Here is a 12,181-nt window from a genome sequence, read left to right as displayed (position 1 = left end):
CAAGTTTTGGGGGTTTGGGGGTAACTGGAATAGAAGGCGAGAGAGGGGTTGGGATGGATAAACTTGTGTAAAGGGGTGTGATAATGGGAAGGGGTGGTAAGTGGAGGAACTAAGATTGGTAGGCATAAAAGTGGGTTAAGTAGACTAGGGGCGACGATATCCCAATTTTAAAAAAATGAGACATTTTTTAAATAAGAAAAAACAATTCAACAAAATTTACCAGCCAAATGTAAATTTCAATTTTCAAGTTTCAAGTTTCAAATTTCAAATTTTAAGTGTAAATTTCAAATTTCAAGTTTTGAAACAATACGGAAAATTTTTGGAAAATTCAGGCTGCGTAAAACAATTTATGATTCAGTTCAATCCATTATAAATTTATATAATCCATTTATATTGGCTAAACTGATTTCTTTTTTGATTGTTTTATAATCACCCGGGTTGACAGAAATGATTATCATACATTTTTCATATATGAAAAAAATGCTTATTGTACTCTTTCATACAATTTCATAGAGCAAAAGTATATGTATGAAAATAGCAAAATAAGCATTTTTTCCGTTTTCTGAAATTGTATGATAAGCATTTTTTCCATACTTAGAAATTGTATGATAAGCATTTTTTCCATTAATGAAAGTTCAAAAAAATTGTGTTTCGAAATTTCATAATCGATCAATTGATCAATCAATTAATTGGTTACAAAAATAATTGATAATATTGAACCATGTCATCCATTTCACTGTCTCAATTTGTCACGATATTCGGTCATCGTAGCAACCTGTTACTCAGCGAAAATTCAATATAATTCAGTTTGAATGTGGAACCTCGATGCAAGTTTTGAGTAATCGTTACCACGTCATTTCTGTGGACTCCCTGTTGAAATGCAATTTTTTTGACAAAAATTTTGACGGAGGTAGACGATAAACAATACTGAAATCGATCCTCCAACTCACAAAAAGTGTCCCTCACTAGTTAGTTGACATCTTATGCGAGAAAAAGATCTTGATGACGCGGTTCAATTTGTTCTTCTGAAAATCAATATGGTGGGCTATGTAGAGATAAGTTTCTGTCCATCTAACTAGGGTCGGGTTTTCTCGAGGGGGTTCTCGAGGGGGGGGGCGGATTTTCAAAAAATTGTCAAAAAAAAACAGGCCAAAAAAGGCGTTCATAGGATTATGAACGCCTTGATAAAAAAATCGCGTTTTTTCGGCGCGCGCTCCCCCCTCTAAAATTAGTATATATTGGCGCCTATATATATCTCAAAATAGACAAAGAGGGGACCCTTCAAGTCGGCAGGGGGTCGAATCCCTGAGGAAAAAAAGCGTCTGATATGTGGACAAAAAAACTTTTTCTGGGAGGTGAACCGGAAACCTCTTCCAATAACCATGATACTCAATTACGCATCGCAACACTATCAGTTGAACGCCTATTTACCTTTTACAGAAAGAAATAAAAAGAACTAAGCATGAATCATCCATCATTGATGTACAGTCGCTTTTGTCAAACTCAAACACTTCAATCTCAAACTGTCTAAAAAGAGTTATCTTGACATAGGGGTGTCTCTACTTGTTGGTCCTGCTTCTGTCAGGATACCTGGGACTCCTGATATACCAGCTCGCTAAATTTAAACTAAAACGCCTTTTCTTTATGTAAATGTTCAAACAAACCACCGTTAATTGTTATAGCTCGCTTGGTGGTTAATTTTTACGGCCATAATTTACGTGTCAAACAGTGCAAACACCATACGGTTACGTGTAAAGTTGAATGTGTGCTTGCAGATCAAGTCTCACCACAAATTGAGTTACGAAGCATTTGCCGAATTCGTGCCAGCTCCAAAAAGTACTTTGATAATTGATCAAACGTTCACTACTTTATTTTCGCAGATTTGAAAAAAAAACAAGACATGGCCGCTAGAGATGTAAGTTCAATTTTTCTTTATACTTTCACCCGCTTGCGTAGTCATAGATTGGTGTAGGGGTGGTTCTCTGACTTTTTTGAATTCGACCAAACTCATTTTACGAGCGCTCCCAAAACACTATAAAGACCATGTTTTGCCAGCAATGAATTTCGTAAAAGAGTAACAAAGGGGGGCCCTTTAGATGGCGAAGGGAGTCTAATTTCTTTTAAAAAAGGCGTTCGATGCCCCTAAATCACCCTTACCAGCCGGCTTTCCCCACAATTTGCTCGTGGATTGGTGATAGGTGGATATTCATTGGCCCTTTAGACGCCATTCATTGTACGCGCCTTCCTCTTTTAGAGGTTTCATAGTACGCCGCCTCTTTTTTCAGGGATTTGACCCCTCGCCAACCAAAGGGTATCCCCTCTGGTATCATTTTATGGCATCCATTTTCGGCTAACCGACAGTTAAGTTTTTCTAAAGGCGCCATAGGCGTCAAAATATACTTTAAAGGGAAGCGCGCGCCAAAAACGCAGTTTTTTGGCTAAATTTTTCTAAAAAGTGCCCAGAAACGGTTTTTTCGACCCGTTTTTTCCAAAGTTTGCCTGCGGCCCAGAAAATTTGGTCGCATTAGAGTCTTTATAATGTTCTATGAGCGCTCAGAAAATCAAAGTCTTCGACCTGATAAAATGGGTTACAAAAATTTTGATTTTTTTAAAGATCTCCCTCGAGAAAATCTTAGACCCTCCCTTGATTCATATGCAAAAAAAATCAATCACCTTCTTTGGACAGTTTAAAAGGCATTGATTGGTTGGGAACTTTTGCGCATAATGTTAGCCCCGAATCATTCCCATATACGCAAGAAAAAAGGTGTCGTGTAAATGCCAAAAACTGTTCCATTGGTCAAAGACCTCTGAGCAGACTATCCTTGAGCCATTTTGTTTTTTCTCGTCTTAACTTCGCCAATTTGCTGTCGGCTCTAAACTTTGTTAAGAGTCCTATACATCATCCCCCACACGACGTATAAAGTACAAAGTGATAAAGTTCGCTCCTAGTAACAAATCAATTATGGCAAATATGCTTCCTGCAACCAATTTGGAACAATTTCTAAGAGGGATTAAATCTCCGCTTACGCGTTAATAGCGCAAAATGTATCATTTGTCAAAAACAGCAATCTTTAAATCCCCGTAACTTTACAAGCAATGATCACAGGTGAAACATTTTTTCAAATTTAAGCTAAGGACCAAAATACCTTTTGAATGATAAAAAAAACAAATTCGTCAAAAATGGCTAGTTAAAAATCGATATTTGTCTGAAGAAGAAAAAGCCACCCCGAGCACAAATATTCCGTTACTTTTGTTACAAAAGTCAGAACAATACGTGATGGAGGTAACGATTTTTTTACAGTGACTGGGCATAGAAATTGCAAGTTTAAAAGTTTAATTGATGAATTGAACAAAACTTATTATAACAAATTAACCGATGAAAAAACCATAATAAGTTGTAAGTTTTTTTCAATGCGTCGCTTGGACATTTAGTTTAGATGGCGTCAAAGAGTAGTTTTTAGTGCCAAACATCTTTGTAAGCAACGGATAAAGTTTAGCAGTTTGGTTTAGAGGTATTAATTGGGAAGCTTCGAAACTAATCTAGGCCCTTACAGTTCCAATTTTTGTAACGAAAGTAACGGAATATTTGTTGTTCCGACTTTCGTAAGGAAAGTAACGGAGTAGTTGTGCTCGGACTGGTTTTTTCTTCAGACAAATTTTGACTTTTTGTGAACTTGCCCTTTTTGACGGAAGTTTTGAATAGCATTCAAAAGGTATTTCTGTCTAAAGCTTAAACTTAATTGAAATGAGGTTTTTGGCACAATTGACGCGCGATATATATTGCGCTATTAACGCGTAAGCGCGGATTTAATCAGTTTTAGAAATCGTTCCCAATCTGTTGAAAGAAGCTTATTTGCGTCAATTAATTTGTTACTAGGAGCCCAGTCTATCACTTTGGTTTTTATTTGGCGTATGGGGAGATGGTTTTAACAAAAAAAATCTCAAATTAAAGAAGCAATACATTTTTTTTTGATTTTTACTTTTTTCATGTTTTTACTGCTCCATAGAACTTAGAACGCAGTTGGAACATTCAGAACTCCGCCGTGAAACGTCTTGTGTAGGTTTCTTTTTACAAAAAACAGAAAATAGAAAAATCTACTCAGCTACCAGATAAAGATTGATTCAGATTTTGGCATTTTACTAAATGATTGGTGAACTTTCAGTCAAAACCTGTCCCTGAGTTTAACAATATTCTTTTTAAGGTGAAATAAAACCTAGATGAGGGCCTAGCTGAGGTTTTTAGCGCCCAATGAAAACTTTCAAATCAAAACTATCAAACTGCTTTTGCTGATTACGGAGATTTTTTGGCACTAAGAACGCCTCTCTGACAATTTATAAATGTGTAAGCGACGGCTCGAGAACAATTTTTCATGGTTTTTTATTCGATTATTTTATAATACACAGTTTCATTCAGTATATGTCAAAATTTCAAACGCGAATCTCTAAGAGTTGCAGATAAACCTTAGTTCCGCCACTGATTGCAGCTTCTGTCAAATTAATGACTGTAAAAAACGGATTCTAAAAATTAATTTTTTATAGTATACATGCAAACATACAGGGGCGGGTTTAGGGGGGGATGCCTTTCCCAGTGATTCGACCCCCTGCCGACCCAAAGGGTCCCCCTTTGTAGTATTTTGAGATATCCATAATTGTTGACAGACCCTAAAATTTTCTAAAGTCGTCTTTGGCGCCAATATATACTTACTTTGAGGGGGGAGCGCGCGCCAAAAAACGCAGTTTTGTTGCTCAAACTTTTCCAAAAATGCTTAAAAACGCGTTTTCTGGCCTGTTTTTCAAAATTTTCAACGTTTTTCTCCAGTCGTTTTTCCCCGATTTATGTTAAATTTTCTTCGGTCGCGCCTGTCGCGGTCAACTTTCCTTTGGTCGCGCCGGTCGCGGTTAGTTTCCCTTTGGTCGCGCCGGTCGCGGACACATTGCCTCCGTCCGCAAAGTCTGGAAATACCAAAGTTTGGCGGCGACAACCTGATCATAAAACCACAACCTCGACCGGAGTTTGAGTCTTACGATAGTCTACATTTTTTTAAATTGTTATATCGTATTATAGGACGATCAAATAGAAATCAAACATCTGCACTGGTGTGAATGATAGGCCTGTTTGCTGATTAGAGCCATTCTTATCATCTTATTGAGTCCATGATTCTATGCGATTCTAACGTTTAAAATCCGATCATTACAAATAAAGTAAATAATCTATTCTGGTTTTTGGGGCAATTTAGCATTTTCATGAAACGAATTGAGCTGCTTGATATTGTTGATCAGACAGATAAAAACTTATTCCGATTTCTGTGGACGATATTTTTTGGTAAACAAATTATAAATCCAGGACATGTCTGAAGGGAGATGCTATTGTGTTGAACAACTGATAAGTATTTTATCAGACTGGGCATGTGCAAAAACTAAAGTTGATCAATCAAAAAAAGGAGATTCTAGCCCAGCTGGCCGAAATGTGAGTTTATGAAACACCAACTTGAGTTTAATTTTATTTGAATTTTTTCTCCTTCCGAGCACTTCACGCAGCGGGAGAATGAACTATGAGGTAGGTTGTGTTCTTTTCAATGAACTTCCAAAAAAAAAACTTTTTTTTCAGCTGTAATTCGAATTACAAAAAAAACATCAAACAAATGTAATTTTCGGACCAATTCGATGATGTTCAAGCTAGTGGTGATTCAATTGTTTCCTATTTTGAATATCTCGTTTTTAAAGGATTTTACCGAAATTGCGACGCCAAACTCAGTTTTATAACTAAGCTTGTTTTGTGCTTTCACGCGTCTGGATTCCACGGACACATCTTTTACGTGTTTTAAAAACTTTTGTCAGTGGATTCCACAATCAAGTAATCCCTACACAAAAGGCCGAAGTAATTTTTTGTCAGTGGGTTCCGCAGACAAATGTGTTTTGGTCGTTGAAGTGGATTGCATTGATTGTCGCTGGATTCCAACATTTGTCAGTGGATTCTGCGGTCAATTTAAGCTTTTTGTCGATGGGCTTCACTGTTTGTCAGTGGATTACGCTGCCATTTTTGCCTTCTGTCACTGGATTCCACAAGCACATATTTAACTGTTCTTCGAATCCACTTTTATCGGATCCACTTTTTCATCACCTGATTCTTACATTGTGTCATAACTCACATACTTCATACTAAAAAAATTTACAGAAAACTAAGATAAAATAGGGGCGGATTTAGTGGAGAGGGCGGGCGGACGCCTCCTCTCTCAAAAATTTGACCCCCTGCCGACCCCCTCGGTACTATTTTGAGAAGTACATTTTGGCTGACGGACCCTAAAATTTTTCAAAAGGCGCCTTTGACACCAACATTTATTATATTAAAGGAAGAGAACGCGCGCCGAAAAAACACAATTTTTTGGTCAAAATTTTCCAATAAAGGCCTAAAAACGCCCTTTTGCTTTGTGTATTTTTTTCTGCGGCGCAGAAAATTTGGCAGAAATAAGGTATTTTTAGTGCTATGGGAGAGCTCAGAAAATTAATTTAGTCGACCCAGAAAAATTTCGTTAAATTTTTGTAACTTTTTGAATATCTGCCCAATAAAATCCAATAAAATCCTAGATACGCCCCTGGATAAAAACATAATGCTTTGGAACTTTTTTCCGATTTCTTAACTTTATATAGAGTTTTTTTATTTCAGAGAAAATTTCTTATTTATAGAAATTTTGTTCTCTACTAGTACAGCAACCGGCGTTCCTTGTTTGTTTATTAATGACAACCTTGTCGACAGTTTAAATTCAAAGTAAAGGCGACCCCCGCCCATGATGACTAGATTTCCCGAAGTTGAAGAAAATGAAAAAAAAACGTATTTAATTGTTATCCCTTCTTTGACTCCTCACCATCGAAAGGGTACCCTCTTGGTTCTTATTAACACAACTGTTTTGATCGACCAACCCAAAATTTTTCGAAGAGCACTTTTGTTGCCAATAAAAAAATCAGTTTGAGGAGTAAGCGTGCGCGAAAACAAAGCAGTTATCGGTCAGAACCAGGGGTGGATTTAGGGGGGGGGATGCGGACGCTTTCCTTCAGGGATTCGACCCCCTGCTGACCCAAAGGGTCTCCTCTTTGGTACTTTTTAAGAAATCCATTTTTGGCCGATTGACCCTAAAATTTCCAAAAAGTGCCCAAAAACGGCTTTTTTGACCTCTTTTAAAAAAATTAAATTCTAAAAAAAGGTCGTCAAAATTTTTTTTGAAAATTTTTTGAAAATCGGCCCCCCCTTCGGGAGAATTCTAGATCCACCCCTGGTCAGAACCCAGCAAAAGCTGACCAATAACCGCATTTTTGGCACTATTTAGACTGGTTTAAGCAAAACGACTCCGGAAGAATTTTGTTTTAAGGCATATCCTCGAGTTTTTTGGGATCATTTACATTGGTTGACTTTGAACGTAGTCTGTCGCGAAAATGTTGAATCTAACAGTTCCTCAGTTATTCAATCTATCCCCATTTTTCAGTTATTTAACTCTCTATTACACCAAAACGTATCTTTTTTGTCCCGGTTTGAACAAAAGTGATGGATTGGTTTTGCTACAATTGTCGTTTTCTCGAGACAGTTTTCGTCTCTTTAATTACAATTTTTAACGGATTTTTTATACAGCCTGAAATTTTATGATAATTTAAAACGATATCACAATTTTGGGTGGCCAGTCAATAAGCAAAATGATCTAAGAGCAGAATGGGTCCAGGAGCAGAAAAACAGAAAAGTATCAATTTTTATTAGCTAATCTGTGAATTATTATCAGAATTGTCAATAATACCAAAGCAATGAACATTTTATGCATAATTTGAATCATTTAATCAACAATTTTTTTTAGAAAACTTTAATAAAAAACGTAATGAAATTAGTCAATTCTTGCATAAGTTATTCGATTTCTAGGTAATTTTTGACGATTCTAATAATTATTTTAACTAGCCCGTATAAACCAATATAACTCATTATTTTTCTGCTTTCTGCTCTTGGAGCCATTCTGCACAAGGACCATTCTGCTTATTACTCCGCCTCCACAGTTTTGGCTATTTCTCGCAACGTTATTGGGTTTCGAAAGAGCTATTTTGAGCAAGTTCTTACTTTTAATTTTAAACAAGCCACTCATCAGTGGGTCTAGGACAACAAACCGACGGGACTTCAAGCCGAAGGGACTTCAAGCCGAAATTAAAATTTACAAGCACCCCAAAACGCTATTTTATCATCTGTGAAACGTTGCTTTTCTAAAATTTTGACAAGTTTGGTCCATAATAAGCGTTATTCATGACAATGCACCACTTGTGATTGGCATCCGTTAATGACATCAGCCGGTTTTTGAAATGCATAAATTATAAACATGAAAAATGCCTTCAACCATGTTTTACTTTTCAACTTTCCGAAACATCATTTGGAGGCTTAATTTATATGCAAACGCCAATAACTAGTGAAGAAATATCATGAAGTTCAGAAATTCTTCAAAAAAATTTTCAAATTATTCATATTTCACGACTTTATAAGGAATTATTCGGCTTGAAGTCCCTAATATTACATTTCGGCTTTAAGTCTCGTCGGCTTGATATCCGGCACCCCTCATCAGTGGGGAGGGTTCCCATGCTTGAATGACCAAATGCTTGAAAAGTTTCAACCAATAAAAAATCGTTAAGCGTGTCTATTGTCTAAATGCCTTTCTCACAATATCGAAGTCAATATTAACAGAAAACGTATTAAATCAGTGGAAAATAATCAAAATTATTACAAATTGCGGGTTACAATCGCAAAACTATTCAGATAATCATCAAGATTAATGAGGCCAAAATCATAAGAATTTTTCAGTCTTGAAAACTCATCTGCTTATTATCTAATCGGTCAATGTTAACACTGATGGCCTGAATTTACTTTTTTACTTTGAGATTTTTGCGATTTACTTTGAGATTTTGAATACTCAATTCTGATTGGCTGAAAGTAAGCTAATTAATTTCAAGCATTCGGTCCTTCAAGCATAAGGGACGCCACCCTTATCAGTCGTGTTAATACTCTATGCTGCCTTTTTTCGAAGAAAACTGAGTCTTTTTGCATGGGTTTTTTATTCAGTAAATTTTCGATTTTTTACTTCAGGAATTTTGAAAAGTGCTTAAGGGTTGCTGACAGATAATTGCTTGAAGATATTGCTGCCTACATTCCTTAAAGATATTGTTACCCAGAACTCAAATTACATAAAGAATTCGTTAAGGGAGGATTTGATAATAACCGTCATAAAATTGCATCAAAAAGGCCACTCTTATCAGCGCAAATCCTTTAATGGTCCAAATGCCCTAACTGGCGTCGAAAATTGTTTTGACAAGGAAAAATTTGACAAGCTAAAAGTTTTGAATTGTTTTCTCCCCAACAGCCAGTATCAAATAGTTAGGACCAATTTATCATTCCTTTTGTGTGATATGCATGAAGTTAAGCTGGAATTTTCAAACAATCAGAACCGATCATTTTACACACTGGAACGAAACTGCTCAGCGCTGTTATTTCGGACTAAATTTTGAGGACGAAGATCTTAACTTGGTCTATTAAGGGGGATGTTAACTTAATCCGGAAATTAATATGACCAACCAGCTTGCCTCAATTCAGATTGGAATGATTTTGAATGCGGAGTTTTCCACTCAAAAATAACTTCTGTTTACGCTTTCAACATCGTATAATAATAAACAAAAACTAAATGAAAAACCAACATAGAAACAAAATTTTTGAAATAGTATATCCATTTTTTTAGCCTGTTCCTTCTGTGGTTGACCGGGAAGACTTTAACGCAGAAGTGGATGCTATCGCGCTCTACTGTGCCATGAAGGGAGCAGGTCAGTTCTTCTTCCGGTTAATGAAGCAAGAAACATGGGCTTTCGCCAATAAAGCCCCCTGCAAAATATATAATAATACAGGGGCGGATTTAAGGGGGAGTGGGGGGGGGGGGGGGAGCGGTTCGGGCGCCTTCCCTCAGGGATTCGACCCCTTGCCGACCCAAAAGGTCCCCCCTTTGGTGCTTTTTAAGAAATCCATTTGGTCAAACGCAATTTTTTGGTCAAAATTTTCCAAAAAGTGCCAAAAACGCCTTTTTTGGACAGTTTTTTCAAAATTCTGCCTGCGGCGCAGAAATTTAGGCTAAAATGTGCGCAAGGAGAGCTGGAAAAATCAATTCGGTCGACCTAAAAAAAGGTCGACAAAATTTTCGAAATTTTTTTGAAAATCCGTCCCCCCCCCCCTCGCGAAAATCCTAGATCCGCCCCTGTAGTAATATACAAGTATAGCCGAATGCTGCACAAGTAGCTCAGAAAATTCCGAGTACAATAAAAAATTCACAACGAAATTTTTTCCACTGACGTATTTTGTTGGTGTTAAGAATAGGACCTAAACGAAAGCCTAGAATTTTGATAATAATTGTAAATTAGGTTTAAAGTTTGAAAAATTAATCAAATTTTTAAATTTATGACAATGATTTTTTGATTAATTGTAATTTTAATTCCCAAAAACCCGACAAAATATTTTCGAAAACTAATTTCACTGAAGTAAACTATCCGCACTGGAGTTCCATGGATAATAATCGATTATAATGGAAAAATGGTGTCTAAATTGTTGTCATTATAACCCATTATTGTGTCAAATTTAGACCACTTAATCGATTATATTGTCATTATAATCGATTATTTTCGTAAAAACACAATCCATTAAAATCCATTATAATGGATAATGGATTATAATCCATTCAAAAGCCATTATAATGGATTATAACGGATTATAATCTATACATTTTTTGCCAAATCATTTGCAAAACTTGTAACATTTTTGCGTTACTCACGGCCTATTCGCAATCTAAACCTACTCGAATTACGGGGGGAGGGGCTTAACGGGAGGGGGAGGTTTGTAAAGAGGCAGGAAAATGGGGGGGGGGGGTAATTAGGGAAAGGGTAAACGGGGTTTAAAATTGAAAAGCAACGTTTTATGAAGCCTAAAAACCTAATATGTAGCAACTGCACTAAACAGGAAATGCATTAAATTTGAAAAAAAAAATTGTATTTTTCATGACTTACGTTTCGAAAAGATCCTTTACAATCGATTAAAATTGATCATAATGGATTATTTTGCCTCGAAAACAAGTATCATTTTCTTTCATTATATTCGGATTTTAATGATTAGATAAATAGTTTCAGTACAATCCATTTTAATTTGATTATAATCGATTATTATCAAAATTTATTGAGACAGATCACGAAAATTCAATATAATCGATTATTATCCATGGAACTCCGGTGCGGGTAAGTCTTCGCGGCTTAGTTTAATTTATAAGGGGGGAAGGGTTGCGGACGCTTTCTCTCTCAGAGATTTGGCCCCCTGCCGAACCAAAGGGTCCCCTCTTTGTACTATTTTGAGATATCCATTTTGGATGACTAATTTTCAATTTTTTCTAACGGCACCAATATATACTAACTTCGAGGGGGGAGCGCGCGCCGAAAAAACGCGATTTTTCAAAAAGTGCCCATAAACGCCGTTTTTGCCCTGTTTTTTAAAAAAGTTGCCCGCGGTGCAGAAAATTTGTTTAAGAGACCTCAGAAAATCAATTTGTTCGACCTAAAAAAAATGTGCAGAAAAATTTCAAAACTTTTTTTGAAAATCTGCATCTTCCACTCCAGAAATTCCTAGATCCGCGCTTGAAGTTTAACATTATAAGCCTATAATCTTCGCTTTATTTGCTCGATAATAGAATAGAAGTTCAACCTGTTTTTCGTGATAAGTTAACGGTGATAATTTTTTGGGAATTTCTCTTAGGTCTTCCTAGGGCTTTAATATGAATATCATGCAACCCATTCCGATGATTATTTGTGGTACCTGATTTTGCGTGAACAAAAATAAGAAAATAATTCAAACACACCCGAAGACTAATTTCCTTCCCATTTTCAATGGTGGAAACAAAAATCACAGTTTGGTGTGTCTAGTGGGGTTTACTATTTAAGGGGGATAAATAGAAATATTCAAAAACAATCACTACCTCATTTTTGTTTAATAGCGACCTATTGGAAACCCAGATTAGATAATATTTGAGGCCTGGGTTTATCTAAGTAGTGCCAATTCATGTAAGATGTCATCAATTTGAAATTGGTTGCTTTTCGAAAGCTTTTAGAGTTGCCTTTTGCGATTTAAGGGTCCAAATGATTC

General features: G+C 36.3%; 1 protein-coding gene across 1 annotated transcript in view; it reads left to right on the top strand.

Annotated features, from left to right (window-relative positions):
• Positions 1-1,740: 1,740 nt before the first annotated feature.
• Positions 1,741-12,181, top strand: part of LOC134854612 (annexin A7-like) — a 36,263-nt gene continuing 25,822 nt past the window's right edge. The window contains exons 1-2 of the mRNA XM_063870987.1: positions 1,741-1,915; positions 9,750-9,831. Of these exons, the coding sequence (XP_063727057.1) occupies positions 1,901-1,915; positions 9,750-9,831 (97 nt within the window). The 5' untranslated portion in view covers positions 1,741-1,900. The remainder of the gene's footprint in view (positions 1,916-9,749; positions 9,832-12,181) is intronic.

The sequence above is a fragment of the Symsagittifera roscoffensis genome, chromosome 1 (assembly GCF_963678635.1).
Source record: "Symsagittifera roscoffensis chromosome 1, txSymRosc1.1, whole genome shotgun sequence".
NCBI classification, from domain to species: Eukaryota; Metazoa; Xenacoelomorpha; order Acoela; family Convolutidae; genus Symsagittifera; species Symsagittifera roscoffensis.
Note: the sequence above shows the minus strand (reverse complement) of the source record. Positions and strands in the feature narration are given on the sequence as shown.